The 22,583-nt window shown below is 34.4% G+C and overlaps 2 protein-coding genes across 3 annotated transcripts; one reads left to right on the top strand and one right to left on the bottom strand.

Moving 5' to 3' along the window:
- Nucleotides 1-300: 300 nt before the first annotated feature.
- On the top strand, nt 301-10,171 carry LOC105324698 (serine protease inhibitor dipetalogastin). The gene is made up of 12 exons (XM_020065672.3): nt 301-805; nt 1,375-1,452; nt 1,740-1,856; nt 2,090-2,164; nt 2,439-2,562; nt 2,701-2,862; nt 4,299-4,421; nt 4,977-5,090; nt 5,303-5,428; nt 5,517-5,645; nt 7,098-7,235; nt 9,679-10,171. Exons 1-12 carry the CDS (start codon nt 721-723, stop codon nt 9,722-9,724), a joined length of 1,317 nt encoding a protein of 438 aa, XP_019921231.3. The 5' UTR covers nt 301-720; the 3' UTR covers nt 9,725-10,171.
- Nucleotides 10,161-22,583, bottom strand: LOC105324699 (uncharacterized). Of its 2 annotated transcripts, none has more exons than XM_011423848.4 (2): nt 22,486-22,583; nt 10,161-11,684 (listed from the first exon to the last, which is right to left on the bottom strand). In XM_011423848.4, the coding sequence occupies exon 2, from the start codon at nt 11,668-11,670 to the stop codon at nt 11,008-11,010; it is 663 nt and encodes a 220-aa protein (XP_011422150.3). In that variant the 5' UTR covers nt 11,671-11,684; nt 22,486-22,583; the 3' UTR covers nt 10,161-11,007. The 2 variants fall into 2 exon arrangements, with proteins under 2 accessions (XP_011422150.3, XP_034335331.2); XM_034479440.2 differs by lacking the exon at nt 22,486-22,583 and adding an exon at nt 12,891-12,975.

The raw sequence follows: 22,583 nt of genomic DNA, 5'->3' as shown, positions 1-22,583 counted from the left end.
GACAACAATAATGTATTTTTACTTCTTTTAGAGTCCAAAAATAGCTCTCCCCACAATAACAAGTCTGTTAAAAGTTTATATACCATAATATTTTGTCATCATAGTTTCACAATAAAAAAAAATCCGACATGAAAACTGTCGCACATATTGCTTATAAAAGTTTTCAAGTTGATGCAATGGCATTTATAAGAATGTTAATTTTCCATTAAAATTATACACACTTTTATACATGTGAAATCAAATTTTGCGCATGTTACAATAATATGTAAACCGTTATGAATAGGATACAAACAGAATGTTCCTAACTGTAAAATAAACTAAAAGGATGCATCACTCTACCCATGTTGCCGCATCTTTAAGGCTATGCAGATGGCGCCAACAGATTGCATTTGAAAAAAAGAATGACAAATATGAAGCTGTTCAAACTCCGATTACAACCTAATGAGGCGACGTCTAATTCGCCATTTTGATTTTTTTTTTCCCTTTTGCTTTTTCACGAACTTTCAATTAAAGAAATATCATGATCTGGCATTTCGCACTCCGATGCTCTCTTTCATCTAATCTGTTTGAGTCTTTTGTTCCTCAAAGAGACTCTTGGGTCTCAAAAAACATGTTACCCATTTGTATTGTTTAAGGGTGTGACATGCTGCGAAGGGTATTCGGTTCATTTTCCCCCCGTTTACAACTCGTGTTATTTTATATTTTAAGTAGGTACTAGAGATGGATGTGTCTGCTATGGCACAAGGATTCTATATTTTGATAACTTTACTTTTACTTGCATTATCTGAAATCCAATGTAAAGCAAGTAAGTGGTATTTTTTATATTTTCAAAATGATTAAATTTAGTTTATGCATAAGTGAAACTCATTTTTTTTTAAACTCTGGTCCTATGATCTTGAAGCTGTCTTAGACTCAAGTCAGAATTTGTGCATAAGATAAAAACTGTATTACATTTTAATATTACCAGTACATGTATTCAAAATGTATTTAAGGATTTTTTTTCCTTCTATATTGTTGCTATCTAAACTTTCCATATGAAAATCTATGGTTGATAAGTATTTGGTAAATGACTGAAATTTTGACTTTCACAGTTTAAGATCTTTCATGATCTGAGCCCCGATTTCAACATTGAGCTCCTCTTGCGACTGAAGTCGCTTGCAACCTAAAACTTAAAATTCAATACGATCTTAATATCTTAAATATCCACTTGTATATGATTAGGAAATGAATTAAATGCTTCCACCTTAATAGCTTAATATCAAATTGCTCGTCGACTGCAATTTACCTTACGTGGTTAACCTAAGTTTTGATATAAAACTGTTCAAGCCAAAATATACAAAACCACACTTAAAATATACTAGCATGGTTTTTCAGAAAACTTGCGATGGAATCAAAAGCGAGCATTTCACAAATGTTTAAAACAAACTGTCGAAAGAGAGTGCAAGCCTTACAGTAAGTATACTACTTGTGAATGATGAGCGAAAAATACTGGACATTTATTTATTTTTTCAATCATCATTATACAATTGAATGTTGTTCTCTTGCTACATGTATTTATCTAACAAAATATGGGGGGGAAATCATGATACTTTATACTTCATGAAATTGTGATTTATGCACATTTCCAAGGCATCAATCAAGGTTATGTAATCCATATATACTGATAAATTGTTAAAATCAATTGTGCTGTGCCGTGGCCAATTTCCACTTGGGATAAAACATTCGGGTCCAATTTCTAGCTTACTTAAAGTCGGTATCGGGAGATGATCGTAAGATGTGGAATAAGCTGTCCGAGAACTTCCAGCCATTGAACCAGAAATGGAGTAAAAAATGGAGGAATTCCTTACATACACAGTGTAATCACGGATTATTTATTTCTTAACATGATTTAAGAAAAAAAGTGATATAATTTTTGAAAGAAAAAAAAACCTTTGAGACACTATTATAAGTTAAGCACATAATGTTTGACGACGTTTTTACCTAAAGCAAGCTTCCAATACATAAACATTCATGATGGAATGCATTATTCGAGGAAAAAAATGCACGAAAAGATGTACAGTTTAGTTATTTTTGTTTTTGGTTTCTTTAGATACCAGGAATAGGAAATTCTACAGAAAGTTTTGGAAGAGCTTTGCATGCCTCTGGAGAAGCGCTCAAAGATGTGGTGATTGCTTACATAAAAAAAAAATCAAAATGCAAATTAAAGTAGAAAACAAAAATGTTCCCGTGATCATAGCGCAATGAACTGCAACTGCTCTACTTGCATAGCATATGGTTATTTCAATTGCAGTTCATCATTTCATAATTAATGCCATGATCACTGTTGTTTACTGGTTTATCAAGATATGAACATACCGGCACATGTAAAGCGGTACGCAAAAATAAAAAGGAAAACAATGTAATTGAAAACTTAGGTGATAGTTGTGTTTTATTTACAGGTTCAATAACAAAAACTTACGATGTCAGATTATTTCGCAACAACTTTGACTGCCTTTGGGACAGTGGGAGGGTGTGTGGGGTTGATGGCAAAAACTACAGAAGCGCATGTCATGCTGCGAGACTGTAAGTATCATTAAAAATTCTCAAAAAATCTCAAAACGGAAGCGCGTCAAACAAAATTTAAAAAGTACTGCTAAATGGTCCCAAAGGTTGAAATACTGATTTTAAGGAATGAAGTCATCATTTTTTTTAAATTGGCAGCGGAGTAAACATACAGTACAGAGGTAAATGTTCCTCCAAATGGATGCTTGACGAAAGAGTCCCCCTTTGTTACGACTTACCCTGCCTATGTAAATTCACGAGAGAACCCGATGCATGTTGTTTCAAACATGTAAGGAGGAAGGAATGTGAAGAGGTACTTTCGTAAGTATGAAAAAGAATTCTCTCTCTCTCTCTCTCTCTCTCTCTCTCTCTCTCTCTCTCTCTCTCTCTCATACATGTTATTTAAGAAACCTAATTACTGAAACTATGATAGCAATATAAAACGAAACTGTGAAATGATATCAAACTCATACTTTTCTTTGGTAAACAAAATTAAAATATCTCTTGTTCTTTAAAATTTCTAAAAGGATCTTGTAGAATAAGCAACAAGATACAGTGAAATTTGTTTTACAGTTCATCAAGTTCATTATTCAACAATAGCTGGTACTATACAGTATTTAAGTCTTATCGCCTAAGGATCATAAATCTTTCTTTTTTTTTCTCTCTTAAACAATTCTTTATTTATAGTCTTTGATGTGTCGTTTTCAGAACAAAGACAGAACCGAGTCGACCTTTGTAATCGTTGACTACGTAAAGATTTAACACATCTACAAATCAATCAGAGGGTCACTCTAGCTTACCGTCAATAAACTATAGCGTGCAAATTGCCCTATCAGTGTAACGTTATTAACATCGTTAAATACCTACTAAGAGGAGTACATATGACTGAGCCCAACAAAACTTCACGGTCTGTTTTCAAGATATAACACTATACATCAAAAGTACCTGCTGAATATTCACCGTCGGTTTACCTGATCCGACATAAATAGGTATATATATTATATATATGACATATAAATAATCTGTATAATGCAGGAAGAAACCGGTATGAATTTAATAAAAAAAAAAAAACAACAATGCCATTAACAGGTGTAAAGTTTCATATTCATTCATTACAAAGATATGTCGTTTTGCTTTTTAACTAAAAAACTAAATTAATAAATAAGAAGAGCAGCACTGATGAATAATATCATGGAAATCACCAAGCCAAAGCTACTGATGTATCAAATTGACATTTCATTAACTGAAATATAGTGAATCGTTGAAGTCAGACTTGCTTGGTATTGGTTTACATATTAGATCCCCCTCCCACCCCCACCTCCCATCCCACTCCCGGCCAAATTTTCTCTCAAAATCCGGGCATGGAAGGGGTGTTGTTTTGGTTTTTTTTTAGGTCAGACGACACGTTCATCAAATATCTTTTTTGTATCACCTCATAATGAAATGTTCCAATAAAAATAATCCTGATTTTAACCAAATTGGTTTAAAAAATCATATTTAACCATGCCCCTCTCTGTGCTCTTCTACGATTGGAGATAAATTCGTAATTATATAGATTTTAGATTATATAGGAAATTGCGTACTCTAGTATCTCGCACAAATGCCGGGTAAGGTACCCTGATTTTTTGCAAGAAAGCTAATCAAAGTTGTATTAAATCAATAACAAATTTCTGGGAAAAGTTATATATAAATTTGAGGAACGTGTCGTCTACCTTAAAAATAACGAATTTTAATATGGTTGATATAATCTATAACAGGAAGTGGGAGGCGCTGTGTAATGGGACTGCCGTTTGTGGGTGTGACTATTGTGACGAGGGGTATTCCCCGGTCTGCTCACGGACCGGAAACACGTACCACAACCTCTGTAAACTCGGATGTGTGTGAGTAAATTTTTCGGAGACAATTTTTTTTTAGTAAAGAACAATATTTGGATTAGATAGAGACTAAAGTCGACTACTAATCATTTATTTTTTAAAAAAAGCAGTGGCTAAATTGACTTGACGCAATATAATTAATTTTGGAAGACAAATAGCATCTTTAAGTTGACTCACTTTAGGTGCAATGGTTTATGATTATTTTAAAACACATGCCATATTGTCGCCTTAACATGCAGTGTTCATACAACATAATAATCACATAATATAGTATTTTATTACTATTTGTATTCTCCTTTAAATGACTATGCATTTCGTTAACTTTTGATAGAACGATTTGGTAGTAAAACCTTATAAGGTTATTATATAAGTAATCACCTTACCTAATTTTATTTTGTTTGAGAAGTTATTGTTCATTTTTTGTTGTATACAGTGCTTTACATCTTTAAATTCAATGAAACATTCAAACGAGGAAACCCTCTATAATTAGAACAAACTTTGATTGTATTAATGGTGTATTGAGTACATCTCATAAATATAAACTTGTATTCTCTTTATTAGAGATGATGAGGAGTTTGCCTGCAATGGTACCTGCCCGTGTTCCCCTACCCCTGGCCCACCTGTGTGTGGGTCTGATGGGGTGACATACCCTTCCCCTGAAGAGGCCCTTAAAGGGTACTGATTCAATTCTGTTGGTTTAATTTTTATTAACTTCTCATCCAAACTATATTTTCTTCGACTTTGCTTTAGGAACAATTTGCAGCATTAGTTCAACTCTGCGAAATTATGAATTCTTCGTCACTTATATATACGGGTCTATCACTGAAATATAATTGTAATAAGTTTGTTGCTATGAATTAATCATAATATTTCCCATTCATTGTTAGGAAAGTTGCTATTTCATGCGATGGACCTTGTCCTTGTTCAACGGATTGTGTCTGCAACGATACATCTGACCCAGTTTGTGGTGAAGATGACGTCACTTATGATAATGCCTGCAAAGCCATTTGTTCGTAAGTTGCATGTTTGTGTGTCATCCTGTTTGTGTGTCATCACATTTTATTGATAAACTGCGTGTGCACATGTCATAAACTCTTGTAGAGATGTAAGCGTCGCTTGCAATAAATCTTGTCCCTGTCCGAAGACCTTATGTCAGTGTGATGACGTAGCTGAACCAGTATGCGGAAGTGACGCCAAAACTTATCTTAACAGTTGCGAAGCTATATGTGCGTAAGTATGCCATACTAAGTTTTCAAACTTTTAAAGCGTGAATTATAGACATACATTGTACATACCACTGATATGTGAAACGACGAACAATGTTTAGACGCAGCTCCCGCAAATAGAAGTAAATAAAGGCAAGCAATACACTGAAGAGAAGTACTCCAGGGAATTCGGAATTAGATTTCTTGTTTTATCATTGTCCTTAAAGACGATTTGAGCTCAAATTTTTCTAAATTTATTTTCTTATTCTTAATGCTTAAAATGGTCAATATGGATGCTTTTAATGCTTTTTCAAAATGTGAAAGTCAAATATCGAGTAACAAGCGAGTTACAGAGGTTAGAATTCTTTGTTTTGTAAACAAAGCTCATGTCTTAAGGATTACGTTTATTCAGGGTTAGAGATTTCAAAAAAGATTTTTACAAAGTTCAATATCTGAAGTCCAAAGTTGTTTTAAAAACACACAAAAAAAACGTTATTAACAAATAACGATATTGATATCCATGATTTGTTTATTTGAGGAAGATATGTTCCGACAAAGGTAGATTAAAATTGAAACAGAGAAAATTCGGACAATTTTTTTCATTTTCTGATTTTCTCTTTCTGTTGCAATATAATTGCAAAAGTTAAGTTTCTATGTGTTTTTTCATATCATTTTACATATTTTATGGCTGTATTTACTCGTCTATAAATTTATATCACTGGCTGGCACGCGATTGGAAAAATCTTTAAAATACATAAAATCGATTCAAGATAAAATATCTCAAAATTTTGATCATTGACCTTATATAATTTTAATGTCAACATAATACAGACAATAAAAACAGTTTTAGGAAATCAATGGTTTAGAGCTCCTATTAGTCAGGTGTTTTGTAAAACTCGATCAAAAAGGGGTACAATTTTGGAAATTGATAGAGGAAATTCGGACTAAATTAAACTTAAAATATGAGCTTAAAACGATTCATTTAAACATAAAATTAGTAAAGCTATTCAAATTCTATCATTTCATAATCTACAAATTGTTCTATTATTTCTAATAATTACAAAATAAATAAAATCTTGAAAATGGTGGACACTTTTGACAAATTTTGACAATTTTTTCAAAAACATTCAGAAGTCACTAGCAGAAAAAGTAGGCCATTGACCTAGTTATTTGAAAGTGAAAAAAGCACCACAAAAGTGGGGCTACAATGAACAATAAGTAGTTTTTCGTTCCTATTAGTGGATTTTTTTCACCCCGAGTAAACGTAATCCTTAATTGTTATTGTTTACGTACGTGTTGTATTGGCATAAGTTTCAATTTAATGATGCTTTTTGTTGTTTTTGTCAAGAATAAATTTATATTGGTTGAGACATTGTCAGCGAATATTGGATGTTTCACAAAGTCAACAAAAATTAAATGTCAACGAAAATTAATCATTAATGTTTATGTAATGCATTTCCCTAATATTTTTTGAAAGGGGGGTCGAGATCGCCTGTCAAACTTGTTGTCCATGCCCAGAGATTGCCCCCACCTGTACGTTCTGTGACTACAATTACAAATTTGTGTGCGGCAAAGACAACACCACGTACGCTAACGAATGCTGCGCATCTTGCGCGTAAGTACCACAGGTTCTAATGTTCCTTTTATTCATAACTTTGTATTATTTCAAGACACGGCATGGTCAACAAAAGTCAAGCAAATAGAATTTCTTTCCGTTACACTGCCCAAGGTAATACAAAACTGTTACTAGTTTCTACCTCCTCCTTGCTATAAAAATTTGCTAATTTCATTTTTTTCTAAAGTCATTCATTTTTAGCTCACCTGCGCTGAAAGCTCAAGTAAGCTATTCTGATCACATTTTGTCTGTCGTCCGTCTTTCCGTTCGTCTGTCTGTCCGTCTGTAAACTTTTCACAGTTTCAACATTTTCTCAAGAACCACTGGGCCAATTTCAACCAAACTTGGCACAAACCATCCTTAAATCTTCTTCTCAAGAACCATAAGGATAGGAAAGTTGAATCTTGTGTGGAATCATTCTCAGGGAGTGTAGATTCAAAGTTGTGAAAATCATGACCCCAAATGGTAGGATGGGGCCACAATGGGGGGGGGGGATGTCGAATTTTACATAGGAATATATAGAGTATATCTTTAGAATCTTCTTCCAAAGAACCATTTGGCCAGGAAGGCTAAAACTTATGTTGAAGCATCCTCAGATAGTTTAGATTCAAAGTTGTGAAAATCATGACCCCTGGGGTTAAGGTGGGGCCAAAACGGGGGTTGAATTTTTACATAGTTATAATATACATGTAGATTATATCTTAAAATTCAAAATCTTCTTCTCAGAAACTGTTGGGCCAGGAAAACTGAAACTTATGTGGAAGCATCCTAAGGTAGTGTAGATTCAAAGATGTGAAAATCATGACCCCTGGGGGTAGGGTGGGGCCACATTAGGAGTCGACTTTTTGCATAGGAATATATATAGAGTAAAGCTTTAAAATCCTTTAATTTTTTCAACAAAGATTGCGTAGAAAAGCTGTAACTTTAGTAACATTTTAATTATTCACAAAAATTTAAATGTTATCATATATGCTTTTACTTATATGCAAGTATTTTTACTTATTGCTGATTCTTTAAAATTGTTTAAACTTTGGCCCCTGGACGATTATTTGGCCTCACAAGGGGTTCAGAGTTTGATGTAGGTTTATATCCTGTATATATAAACAATTGTTTAGGGTCTTTTTGAGATCTGCCGAATGTGATATCATTATAAAATCCTCCTGTTAGAAAAGGGACTTGATTATAAATATAAGAATATCCAGGGGGAAACTGATTTTTTTCATACATGATATACATCATCATGTATTATACCACATTGTCCAGATAATTTGTATTATGACTTCATGAAGCTGATTTTATCATGCCTGTTGAGCGATGTGGCTCATGGGCCTCTTGTTTTTCATTCCTCCTTTATTTATTATTGAGCATGTTCTCTGAATCTATAAATTAAATTCAGTGGGAAAATTTCAACAAAATTGCCTCCCTGAAAAAAGATTAAAAGTTATACTTATTTCATTATGGAACAAATTAATTTCAACGTAAAAGCAAAGAAATAAAAAGATATGTCTTGCATGTAAATATAATCCATTTTCTATATGGGTACTGTGTATTTCACAGTAACACAAGAAAATGACAGGGAACTCGTATTTTCAGTTTTGTACACAGCTGGAGCCGTTTTGACAAGAGCCTGGACGTTAAGCAATAACTGTGGTCATTGACTGAAACAGTGAACGCACGACTCGTGTTCGACTTATCACGGGGAGTATATTTCAGTTGAAAAGCGTCAATTTTACACAAAAGAGCAGGCTTTGGAAATAAAGTTTCCAATTTCGACAGTCTTTAATTATTGACGAGAGCCTCTCTCAGCGAATCCAAAGAAAGACGGTCAATATATGACAGCTTTTTTGATGAGCAAACTAAATAGTATTGTTATACTTTCATGTTAAATACTGAAATCTGATTGGTTTAGACGCAGTTAATAATATTTACTATTACCCTCAGCGTTAGCAACGCACTTGGCAACGGGTAACATTAAAAAATGTTACATGCGCGAAAATTATGCGCGTACGGTTCGCTGTAGAATTCACGTTATTCGAATTTTTAAAAAGACATTCAGTATAACAAAATAAATAGTGCCTGTTTGGGAGGATAACAGTTGAAATTGACACCCCTCGAAAACCATTGTCAACCTCCGCTTCGCGTCGGTTAACAATGGGTTTCTCGGGGTGTCAATTTCAACTGTTACCCTCCCAAACAGGCACTATTTATATAATGTTACATCCTACCGAAAGTTCAAGCTCTTGACAAAACGGCTCGTCTTCAAAAGTTCGTCTTCCATTGTGGGTTTTCAGTGTTTTTCTATTGGATCAACATTACAGTTATACATGTATAAACTTTAGAAGCTAGACCGAAAATACGCACTTGTTTACGAGTACATGAGGACACTGATCACATGTGAGTGTATTTTCTATCATGTCATCAACTTTTTCTGTTTCTCTTTCAGTGGAATTGAGGTTACGCAAAATGCCCCATGTCGCTGTCAAACGTGAATCTCGGAGAAATGGATTAATTTTCATCTCATCTTATCTTTCCATTATTTTTATCCAGAGTTGGGTAGAAAGTTCTGCATCTATATCATTTTTAACGTCTTAATTTCAAACAATGAAAATAAAATATTTTGATTTGACATGTATATAGTCTTTATTTCGGTACTTTTGACCATTTCAGTCTGATAAAACATAGTATATATTATTATAGTATATGCATTAAAAAGGTTACAAAAATAGTGTGTCATAACAATAGTGGAAAAGTTTCAGAAGATTAATGTACTACATGTAGTATAACAGTAGAACATTTCTGAATGTAAATATATCGGTGAAATCCCTCGCCCAGCAGTGGCTAACTTTTTCACGATTGTATACAGTTTTGCATACAACTGCAAAAAAAAAGTTACGAGAAACAATAATAAACATGAGGTCCCCCCCCCCCCCAAAGAATATACAAGTACATGTTCATGTTGGTTAAATACAGATTATTGTTGTTGTAATATTGTTATTGAAAGGATCTCAAATACAAGCAATCCCAACAAGCATATATAATAATCAGTGACTAAATTTTATAGAGAAACGGTGTACTAATTAAAAACTATGTAACAATGTCGGTTAATTAACTATTGCACGTTCAAAGTTCATAATAAATACTCATCTTAAAAAAAAAAAATCATATTCATTCACCGGATAAAAATATAATTGGAAAGTAATCAAAATTATATTTATTGGATCTGAACATATTTTATTGTATATATATTAGATACATGTACAAATGGTTAAGACGCAAGTTCTTACAACTTACGATCGAGGTCTTTACCATATGAAAATATTGTTAAATATATTTAGAAGAATAACCAATTCTCCACAATATTCCATTTTACCTGTGCATTTAATATATAAATATCTAAATGTTAGACGAGTATTATGCAATTATGACAATGTCCATTCCAACGAGTATGAAAACTCCGGAAATGCTGTTCTTATTTATTTGAAATATGCAACTGGTCCGAATTTTCTATATTTCACACACGCCTTGCCGGTAGAGCTCACTTCGCTCCATTACTAGTATATAAATTATGGAAAAGTAACAGGTTCGCCAGATACGATAAAAACAGTCTATACAGTCTGGTAAATAAAATAATACAATACAAGAGGAATGGCAACTGGTTATTATTAAAGATGTGTTTTGATAAAAACAATCCCGCAATACATGTATGCGTCAACTAAATATTAAAAGATGTCAAAAAAAAAGTTAAAAAATATACATTGGGAAATCGTTATTTTCACACGAATCCCTCGTTCACAAGTTTCGTATTTCCGTCGTTGTCAATTTCGTGTTCCTGCCCACTCCCCCCACACACTCGGATCCAACTGGACGAAACGATTCCCTTGTCTCCATTTTTGGTCACTCTGAATCCTCCATACATGCCGGGGACTGCATAATAGAACTCTCCCTTTTCAAACAGGTACGCCACCTGCGGTAGGGCTTGGCCGTTTTCCTTGATCAGATCTTCCACTCTTCCGAGAATAACCTTATGCAATCCTTCCTCGAGTTTAGCAATAATGGTCTCTTTTTGCTTAATCTCTTTGGGAACTTCGATCAGTTTCAAGATATCTTGTGACAGCTGAGATTTCACTGCAATATCGTATGCAGTCTCTCCGGCTAAATTTTTCAGACATTTGGCGGATCCCATCTCGAGTAACTGTTCGAACACTTCTTTGGGCGCGGATCCCAGTGCAGCATGGTGAAGCGGTGTGTTCAACGTATGCGCGGTGTTTTTCTCCACAAGGGCACAGGAATTTATCAGCTGGGGATCTCCGTCAATAGTTTCTAGAAGTTTCGTCCATTCTTTCTTTTGGCCTAGCTCGGCGACTTTTCTGAAAGCGTTGCCTATGCCCTCGTTATAAACCTTGACATTAACATTTATAGGATACTCTTCCGCCATCCTCGCTTGTATACCTAAAAAACAAACAAATCAATTATTAGCAGAGCAACACAAATCCCTACAAAACTCTACTTTATTTAATAACAATTCAATTCAATTTATTATCCTTGAGCTTTACAACTCATCGGAATACAAATTATAATACATATAAAATTATATACAAATGTGCAATGTGCAGTAAGTGAGTGGACATATTAAGACAATATAATCATGTACATATCTTAAGATATGAATAGACATAAATGTATGATAAGTAGCTTAGACTGTAGTATTATTACAATGCTGCGCTCTCATTTTAGAAGCGCTACACAAATATTTTCTTAAATTATTGAGTTCCTTTGTATTGTTAACACTTAAAAGTATAGCTAGCTAAAAACACTTGGTTTTTTGTAATAAAAAACTCTTTATATATTTCTTTCGTAATTCGGCGTAAAAAGGACATATGAGTATTAAGTGGAACTCATCTTCTAAATCTTTTTTATTACAATGATTGCAAAATCTTTCATTTCTTGGCACCTTGTGGTGTCGACCTTTTTCAATATTTAAAGAGTGTGAGGAAGTTCGAAAAATACTTATAAATTTTTTTGAAGTATAATTAATCGGTCTTCTAAGATAAGTTTGCAAACAAAAATTATCCACAAGATGTTGATATAACCTACTCTTCGGAGATGTCGAAAAAGATGACATCAAACTTTGTTTATAAATATCTAATATTCTACACTCAATTATCTTGTAGGTTTTACATTAATTCGAACAAGTTTCGTCAAACAAGTATTTTAGACCCATGCTAGATAACTCGCTTTGTATGGAAACCATCCAGTTATCGTTATTGACAAGCATGCTTTCGTATGCCTCCTTCAAGATAATGTTATTTGTATTTTTAATTTTTAACCAGTATTTGAAAATTCGTAGTGTTCTTCTAATATACAAAGGAAATCTACCCAGTTCATAATACACTAAATTATTGGTATTTTTTTTGTTGACCCCAAGAATTCTCTTACAAAAATTGAGATGTACCTTTTCTATATCGGGTGCTTTGTGGAAACCCCTAATTTCACAGGCATATAAAAGAATACTATGTACATACGTTACAAATACAGAACATTGAGTTTCAACATTAAAAGAATAATTTTTCATAGTGTTTGATATTGCAAAAAGTGCTTTCCGTCCTTGATATTTTTGTGTTTGTAAAAATTTTCCATTGAAGTTAAATAACATACCAAGATACTTAAAAGTAGTCACAACTTCTAGTTTTTGTTCATTGAATGACGAGCTTTCGAGATCTGACATTTTCCCACCATTTCTAAAAATGACAACCTTTGTTTTAGACACATTTACATTCAGATCCCATTCTATAGTATATTCATTAAGTGTATTTAACATACTCTGTAACCCAGCAGGGTTTTTAGCAATCAATACCATGTCATCTGCAAACATTAGCAGGAAAATATTAATCATTTGTAGTTCAATGGATGGACAATTGTTTTTTATAACAGCTGTATTCAGGCACGTAGCATCAGATCAGGGTAAGGGAAGGGGGCATGAGGGTGCTTGTCTCCCTCCTCCTCCCACTTTATCTCGCAGGGAACATATAAAAAAAATTGAACTATCTAGGAGTACCCCCCCCCCCCCCCACTTTTTGGGGAGAACATCATCACTGTACATGTATGTAAAAAATGAAATAAAAATACGGAAATTAAGAGTGAAATTGAAGTTAGAAGTAATCTTTGTATACCTTCATCCACCTTTTGATTCACATATCTACTAAATGTTCTAATTTCTTCTCTTTTAAAAAAAAATATTCAGTGAACAATACACATGCTTTAATATCACATTCATGTATCATATTTCTTTCAATCTTGGGAAGAAAACATTTTCAATTTTTATGATTATGTCTGATGGACAGATACATATACATAGTCGCAGCAGCAGTGGATCCAAAGAAATCTATGATTTTTGTTTTAAATTTAATTTTTCTATGCTTTGACATCGCTCAAGTTATTTGTCTCTTTACGCTATGTTGATTAATGTTTTCAAAATATCAACAACTGTTATTTAGTAGGAAAATCTGAACGTAAATAAGATAAATACATCTTCGTTCGAATAAAGGTTTAATGGATTTCAAGCCGGTTCTAGTCATCCAAAAGATAATCATTTTCTAAACCTAATTATCATTGTTCAGCGCCTAAAGTTTTTTTTTTTATTCGTTTTTTTTTATTCACGAAAGGTTGTTTTCGCGTTTATTTGAACAAAAAAACTAAAAAAAATATCAATTTAACATATTATCATTACAATTTCTACATATATTTCTTCTACACTCTCTCATCTTACTTAGGAGCGGAAGTGTTTGTATATGTACATGTATCTAGAATTCTAATCACATGTACAAATGAAATGCATTTATAAGTGTAAACAAATCATTATCATATACATGTGTATTACAATATCCATAGTTCAAAGAAAAGAACATGGATAAAAGAGAACAATTAATTCAGATTTTAATAGATTTTCTTGCATAAAAAAGGAAAATTTAACTGTAAAAAAAAGTTTCATTCTCAATATGCTATTTATAGCAATATTGCAAATAAGTATGTGCAGCAAGTGTTAACATTAAATACACATAAGTACCCGGTAATTAAGTAAGTAAATCGGTTTTTTTTAAAGTGATATATGTCCACATTTTCAAGTGTAATATCAAATTCAAAAGTATTAAGTATAGATTTAACATCCGGCCCGTCTGGCTAATATGCCACTTAAAAATTTTATATTAAATGAAAAAAAAAAATTGAACACATGCACGTATGTAGTTAAGGAATACGGCATGGACTTACATGTACTATAAATATATAATTATATATTTCTATGATCCACCTGACCACCCCGGCGTCTATTGACTACCTTTGTAATGTGTGCGTTCAAGCGGAACATAATTTCCTGTCAGTGTTAATTTGTTGTGTATTGCACGCTTTTGGTACATGAAACTGTGGATACATGAGTCAGGACACCACCACCCCCCCCCCCTTTCTGATTCCGACAATGATGTGATCAGTTAACTGGCCTTGGTACGTGTACGTGTATATATTCATAAACAGGCTTTATTCATTCTTTGGACTTAGGTCTCTCCGAATGATTGTTAAACTCTTATGAAACTCCTTATAAGATGCTTTATATTGGGCTAATCAAATAGATGGCCCTATTCCGAATCTTGAAAACAAACAGAAGTCCGCACTTAATCGCACCTTCTTGGGGTTTTTTTTTTCGAGTTCTGTGGAAAAGGTCTGAGAAGTTGCGATTGGTCAGCACCGAGTATTTTTTCTTCATCTACACTGTATTTCAAATGGTTTTAAGTTGTTGATCAAAAGGTATACATTATTACTTATTGGGTTAGTTACTGACTCACTACGGAAATATATTGGGTTGATCAAACTAATAGATGGTCAGGCGAAGCTTTTCAGTATTATTACATAATTATATACTAATGATTCCTATAACCAAAAACTCGCGCAACATAATGATAAAGTGGTTTGATCATGGTTTATAAAGTAAGTAAGTAATTATTTATTTAAGTGTCACATGCCAATATTACATGTACAAGTCAAGTTTCATATAAATACAATGCATAAAATATTGGCACCCTACCTTAAAAGACATATATTGAGACACTAAATAAGGTCACATATTATGCCCCCTTTGCATTAAAAGTACACACAGCAAAATTTAAAAATATCTTCATGTTCCCTTCTTTTATACATTAAAACAAGTGTTTTGGCTAAAATGTCTTGTTTATAGCTCGAATGCGACAACTCGTCGGAAGTCAAATAAACGAAAGTAAAACTCGCCGCCGCGACATGTCACAGAATGCCAACTCGTGGATGGCGACAACTCAACGATTTACTCGGAAATAAGTCTCAACGGAATAAAAACAAAATGTCATACAATGGTGTTGTATACCTAGGCAATCAGAAAAAAAAATTATAGGAAATGTAAACTGAGCGATTTCAAAGGGATTTAATTTGAAATGGCCGCAAAAGAAAAAAAAATACAATCGTGTCAACCGTAGGGGCACGATTCGGAGATGGCAATTAATTTTAAAAATTCCTTGAGGGGCTTGCCCACAATATTAAGTACTTATAGTCTAGTATGAATGTTATTAAATGAAAATAATAATCTTTATAAGATTTTAGAACGGCTTCATCAAATTCAATGACCCGCGTTTTCAAACAACATTTATCTTATGTACTCAAAATTGATGTCACATAAATTCATGCAGGACACCTAACTCACCTTAAGGAAACATTCGAAAATGAAAAAAAAACTAAACTGGTTGTTTTTAATCAAAACGGATGATATTTAAATGTGCATTTACAACTACAAAGAAAATACAAATTAAGTCCGTTTGTCGAATAGCTAATAATACATTGTTCGTAATTAAAATCCTCACAAAATAAAAAAAAACCTTGAAGTTCTCACTTGCACACTTGCAGATATAGCTTTTCAACAAGAACAATTGAAAGCTTTTCAACAATGAAAATGTAGATATAGTATTTTAACTCTAACTCTGTCGGTTTTCAAACTGTTTCGAATCGATAACTAAGTAACTAATAGAATGATCGAGAGAGAGAGGGAGAGAGAGAGAGAGAGAGAGAGAGAGAGAGAGAGAGGGGGGGGGTGGACGAGAAATAACATCTAGATAAAAAGAACCTTATTTTTACAACAAAAATACAGTCTGTGGGCTTTAAACAAAAAAAAAAACACAGTTTTTCGGTGCGGGAATATTCGATTATATTTCATAATATGTGCAAAATACTACCAATCTGTTAGGAAAGAATAGTGTCAAAAGGTAAAGTTTACCACAGAATATATGAAAAGAATTTGTTTGTTTTCATTTTGTTAATAAAGTAGATTTGCCATGGTGATAACAGTGGTATTTGCGTCAATCACTAATCTCAAATAGAATTATCCCCCCTGGCTACACATGAACCTAATTTGGGTACTTTAAACCAAACCGCTAAAAATGTCATACTGGCCCTAAATTATAATAAAAGTTCAATTGAAAGATGAGACATGTCCAAACAATTCAATCTAACAGACCGGATTAAGGAACTTTAATCAGGGAATAATTGCATGTCTTAATTGGATCAATTTGACACCGAGTTTCTCAGATTAAGCACTTATTCAATTAGCATGGCTAGTACCGCTTACTTTGATTCGGTTTTGATTGAAATCAGAATTGTCTCCCCGCAGGCAAAGCACTCAAAATGTTGTTGTTGTTATTGACATGTGTACATTATCAAACATATAAAATTAGGGTACTGTTATAGCTCCGGTCAATTTGTTTTGTGACATACATTTGGAAGAATCGCCATTCTCGACGTGTAATTTTTCCCTGCGCGATGTTGCCCGTACGATGGCTCATTGTGTTTGGACTGGCTTTTGTCACTGAAGTTTTAGCACTGCCTACACCGTACATTACACGCGAACGGAATGGAACCACCGAGGGATCGCCAAAAGACGGCACATTACTTGTACCATCAAAAGAGTCAACGGCTGAGAAACTAGCACGACTATCGCAATGTTTACTGAAGCCGGTATCCCCGACCCTTACATCCGAAATCCAAGAAAAACTGGACGATGGGGCGAGATTAATCCACATGTATCTCACCATTGTGAACCACACTGGCCCATTTCCCGGGGAAGTTCATTCCGACGTGTTCGAACCCCTCCGATGGACCCGTAGTACCGGAACAATGGGACGCGGCATCATGATGCTGAAGAATACATACAACATTCTCTCCATGAACACTCTGAACTACGAGGTGGAGTACATGTACGACATCGCTCTAGTCCAGGATCCGCCGAATTGTCTGTCATCGATGGATATCTACGACGTTCAGGAATATTTAGGCCGGTTTCTGCTGAATGACGCCAAAGGGATTATCCTGAATGGTACCGAGGACGTTGTGGGAAACGCTACACAAGAAATTTGTAATTTTCATATCAACGTTGACGACGATTTTGATATGGGCTACTTTCATTACGAGTGTTGTCACCTGAACAGCAAAATGGAATTGGTGTGCGAGAGACTTCTCCCAAACCTCTGGATAACTGCGATCATAATTTGCGTGTTTGTTTTAAACATCGTGGTTGTTTTCTTCAGTCCTTTTTTCGTACCCAAGTCGTTCTATGAGGCCCAAGAAGAGCCAGCCGTCTACGAATTTTCGCTGAAAAATCCAAAGACATTACGAGTAAAATACACTAATAAGTACACGGGAGATCCTAAAGAAATTTCGTTAAAGCGATTTAGTAAATTCTTCAAAGAATTTAACTCCGACAAAATCGAGCTAAACTCTGTCCATTCCTTAGAAATTTCTAAAATAAAGTTCAATGTCCAGACGGCGAAGCTTCTGTCCACGTCAAGTTCACCGATTGGAATTTGGAGTTCTTTTTACAACCGAGCCTTCCTGTGTGAAGTTGGGAAAGACGAAGGAATCTACAGCTGCTGCACCTCGTCAATGGCGCCGTTCAGGAATTACAAGTGGCAGGATTTTCTGCGCCGTCTGATGCACGCCATTCTCCTACTGTTGGTGAGCGTTCCGTGGATAGTTCGCGTGATTCTGTACTACATTTACGAGGACGAGGAACTTAGCGCCATGAGGGAAGCTGCGAGTGAGAGGGGAGTAAACTCCTACTATGTGCAGGCTAGTTTTGCGGTGCGGTACTTGACGCCTGTTCACGCCGTCTTTCTCCTATGTTACCTGGTCATCGTCGTGGACTCCTTCTTCTTAGGACTCGTCTTCAATGCCTACATTGCTAAATTCAAGCGAATCCTTGTTCGGTGCTTAAGTGACATGGACGCGTATGCCCGTTTTGCAACCTTTGATTGGCTTCTCAAGATTCTGGTTTATCCTCTTGAAAAACTGGGCTTATATGCGTTGCCTTTCATCGTCTTTTACTGGACTCTGATGACTATTGTACTCGCTCCCGCACTGTTATATTATCTAGTGCCGACCATCAACATCTTTATTCGACTTGTTCTTCACTGGTGGGCGTATCTTTGTCCATCCTGTAATTTTTTGACGAAATTTTTTGAGAGGAATTTGGGTCTAGATCACCTACCAATTGGACTTCCATGGAAAAAAAGATTGTTTGAATTTTTTATTGTGAACATGTGTCTTTTGACGATGTCTTCATACCTTTTCCTTGCCGTCGAAAGTTTAACGTTCTTCGTGGAGATTCTTGTCTATACTTTGGTTGGTATAATACTGAACGCAGATGTCACCTTGAAATACGTTTCGCTTACTCTCATGCTTTTGCTTTACACACGTGACAGTTTCGGAAGCGTGACTCGCGTGTATACTACATACACCGAGTCAATTATTAACGTTCTAAGAAAAATAGAAAAAGAGCAAGTGGACGAACTGGGAATTTGTGATGAAAACAAGGCTCTAACACCGCATGCTTTGGGTATCGAACCAGACAAAATGGCAGACATAAAATTGGAACGAAACGAGCTGACGTGTACCCTTCATAATGTCATTATGTTCATCGATAAGGAAATGAATGCATTTCGAATCTCAAAGAGCTTCTATTACCAAACAATTGACATGAATGTCGACGGCTGTCCGGGGAGATTGTTTCCTAACGTAATGAAAGCGCTCCGCCAACTTCTGATGATCATGGTCTTTTTGATGTTTGTTTTCCTGGTCGTGAGTGCGTTTGGAGACCGGTACGAAGTGTCCGGGGTCAGCCAGATGTTGGCTACTCTAGTGGGTGGATTTCTCCCATGGATCTTCAGCAACATCCTTTTCAGAAGTCCGGTGCAGTCGACCTCCATCGATACCAACTCCGCCACTTTTACCACATTCAAGCGTTTCCTTCACAAAGAAGCAAACTCTTTTACACAAGACTGGCAAGTAGTGGAGTTTCTTAAGGACCTAGTACCAGAGAGCTGTTCGGAAGAATTGCAGGATGATATTGATTTAATTGTTGTTCAATCCACAGATGAAAAAACTTCAACTGGAAAATCTGTACTGTCCAGTGTAACGGAACCATTTTTGAGATTGTCAAAGAATTTCTAACAAGCTTTGGTTTTTTTACCTTTATTTTTAACTTGAAAAATGCCATTATTCTGAGAATCACTTATGCATTTCATACAATCTGCGTGTTCATCATCTTACAAATTTGTTCATCTGTTTACATTTTCTCTCCATGTTTATCTCACTGATATTTTTCATTCTTCAATATTAAAGAAAATTAAGAAAAAATATGTGTTTTCATTTCTTAAAAGATAGACAATATATGAGAGTATGTAAACCATAGAATGCGTCCTGAGTCAGTTGAACGTTTTTATACTCAACAGTCAGAATTAATTAACTTTCAATAATTATCAAGTTTTTAAAACAGTTTGATATTTAATGGTGTAAGAACATGTGCACCTATAGACATAAAGGTAAAATTCTATTTACATTTTAATCGTTTGTAGAATACACGTAGGCCTATTTGTATATAATAATATCATATATCATAGTTTCAGTAATTATGACACCTTAGTTTAGGGTTAAGTTGCCACAGCAACTATGACAACTAATATATTTATAATCTATGTAGAGGGGCAATGCAACAAAAACAGTCAATCTTAAAACACAGCAACCTGTTAAGGTCTTGATAGGGAAGTGGCGTCAGAAGCAAGTTGAAATGAAGGGGGCTAGACTAATCAGAAATCTAATACAAGCAAAAACAAAAAAAAGAAAGGATAATGGTTAAGTTTAAATTCGCCAAAAAGTGGGGAGGGCTGAGCCCCCCCCCCCCCCCCCCCCCCCCTCCTGGTTCCGACATCTACATGTATCTAGACAATCACCAATGGTGTACAAAAAGACATCAATTTGATTAATATGAAGTATCAGTATGTGTAACAACCCCTATGATAAACATATTCCCCATAGATTACTTTGTATCGATGGCAGTTTGTACCTGTCATACCTAAAACATAAGATATCAAATTCATTCCAGTTAAATATCTAACTGATCACTGACTTGTGAATTTAAAAATCATATCTGAAAACCTGAAATGAAAATATGATTAGAAATATGACTGCATGACAGTGCAATAAATGTTTTGGGTTTTTTTTGACAAATGTTTAAATAATATACCTGGGTGTAATTAATCAGTCATACCGTACTATTCTATTAGGTCAATCCCCTTTTCCCAATCTGTATTACATGATGAATATAATGAACAATAATTAATAATATCACAAACTATAAGTAAAAAAAAATACAGTTGAAAGCAATGGCATTTGATTGGTTCAAAAAAAGAGAGACTGCAACAGTTTCAACTAAAGAAAATAATTTAATTTATTATTTAAAAGCTCACTACTTCAAGACACTACGTAAGATGGCAAATTTGTTAAATTGTTGCAATTGTATCAATCATTTTGGTTGAATATTGTTATTATGACAGAGCTCATTGGTTAAAGTATCGGGCTTGGGAACAGCAGATTATGAGTTCAAATCAATCTGGGACTTTTATTACTATCTATTAAATTAAATTTTTTAAAATCAGATCTTTTATCTAAATTGCATATTTTTTCACCTATTTAATTTCAGTACTTATGCATCATGCTGTCTATAATAATCAAGTAATTTTCTGCTGAGTATATTCCACTTAATATGAAGATAATGTGAATTTATCAGCTACGGTATGTAACTGTATATAGGCTTCCACCATGAGCAAAACGCATTAAAATCAATTTAAGCTCCTTATATAGCAACACACATGTTATCAAAGATACACATAGAGCTCTCAGCGCATAGTAAACAAAGTATAGCGAGGTGTAATGTTTGTGCAAATAGTGACATTTGCTATACTCTGTCCCGAGTTTTTGCTTCCACCACTTTTTGCTTGATATTTCAATAATAGTAAATACCTTTGAGCTCAAACACCGTTCATACACTAATATGAAATTATCTGAGATTATCTGTTTTGAAACGCCCCCTCTACCGCTTCAGGTTTCAATACACATCCCAAAATTGAAAGTCTACAGAGATTTCGCATTGCATCAGCCATTAATAAGCCCGGATGATAACATTGAAAAATTGCGCGAGGTATCCCGAGTATTTCTGAATGGAGAAAAGATGTAAACATTTCCCATTATAAATCTCCGTAAGAAATTTGTTTTCGTTCCTGTGAAATTTTATGAGTGAAAAGGGATAATTGTTCAATGAAGATATCTTGGATATATTCCCTTTCATCGATTTCAATTGTATTTCTTTCACAGGTATGTGTATTTTTATTATAAATCATCAAAAATTGATCGAAGCAATAATTTGGGACAGACTTTAGATGCCTCAGATGGAATCAACATTGACTGGTCAATTCTGGTGCACAGAATGATATAAATACCATTTGATTAACAACTTTTTCTGAAATCCCATTGATTGATACCTCCGTATAACCATAAATTTTTGGGGATCATTAATACAAACTATAAGAAAACTTATTTATGCGGATTTATATTTATTAAAAAAATACCATTATGATTTATTACAAAATTCTTTTATTTTGTGCACTTCAAATATAAATCGTATTATATCCCAAACGGGCTATTATATGCCATTTGGACGATTGGTCTCAACCTGTAGTGTAGACCAATCTGCACTATACACGTAAGCCCTGTCAATTACAGGAGATTAATGCTTGTTTGCTAAAATTGTACGTATAAACATTCCGTAGGACTCACCGAAAGGTCCCTTTTTAAGGATATTCAAGGAAAGCAATGCACGTCAAGTACATGCACGTCAAGACTATATAAATACCTTTTTAGTTTAGAGAAGCGTCCTTTGCTAACTCTTCAAAATGTAGCAGAAATACTAAATGTACCACTTCACTGTCAACTGTCACTGTGATATTGCAA

The sequence above is a fragment of the Magallana gigas genome, chromosome 9, assembly GCF_963853765.1.
Source record: "Magallana gigas chromosome 9, xbMagGiga1.1, whole genome shotgun sequence".
Lineage (NCBI taxonomy): Eukaryota > Metazoa > Mollusca > Bivalvia > Ostreida > Ostreidae > Magallana > Magallana gigas.
Note: the sequence above shows the minus strand (reverse complement) of the source record. Positions and strands in the feature narration are given on the sequence as shown.

Coding starts and splice junctions, on each gene's coding strand:
- LOC105324698 (XM_020065672.3), top strand. CDS start 721: ATGGATGTGTCTGCTATGGCACAAGGATTCTATATTTTGATAACTTTA. Junction 2,863..4,298: donor GAATGTGAAGAGGTACTTTC/GTAAGTATGAAA, acceptor AATCTATAACAG/GAAGTGGGAGGCGCTGTGTA. Junction 7,236..9,678: donor GAATGCTGCGCATCTTGCGC/GTAAGTACCACA, acceptor TTTCTCTTTCAG/TGGAATTGAGGTTACGCAAA.
- LOC105324699 (XM_034479440.2), bottom strand. CDS start 12,960: ATGTCAGATCTCGAAAGCTCGTCATTCAATGAACAAAAACTAGAAGTT. Junction 11,685..12,890: donor GACTACTTTTAAGTATCTTG/GTATGTTATTTA, acceptor TTTGTTTTTTAG/GTATACAAGCGAGGATGGCG.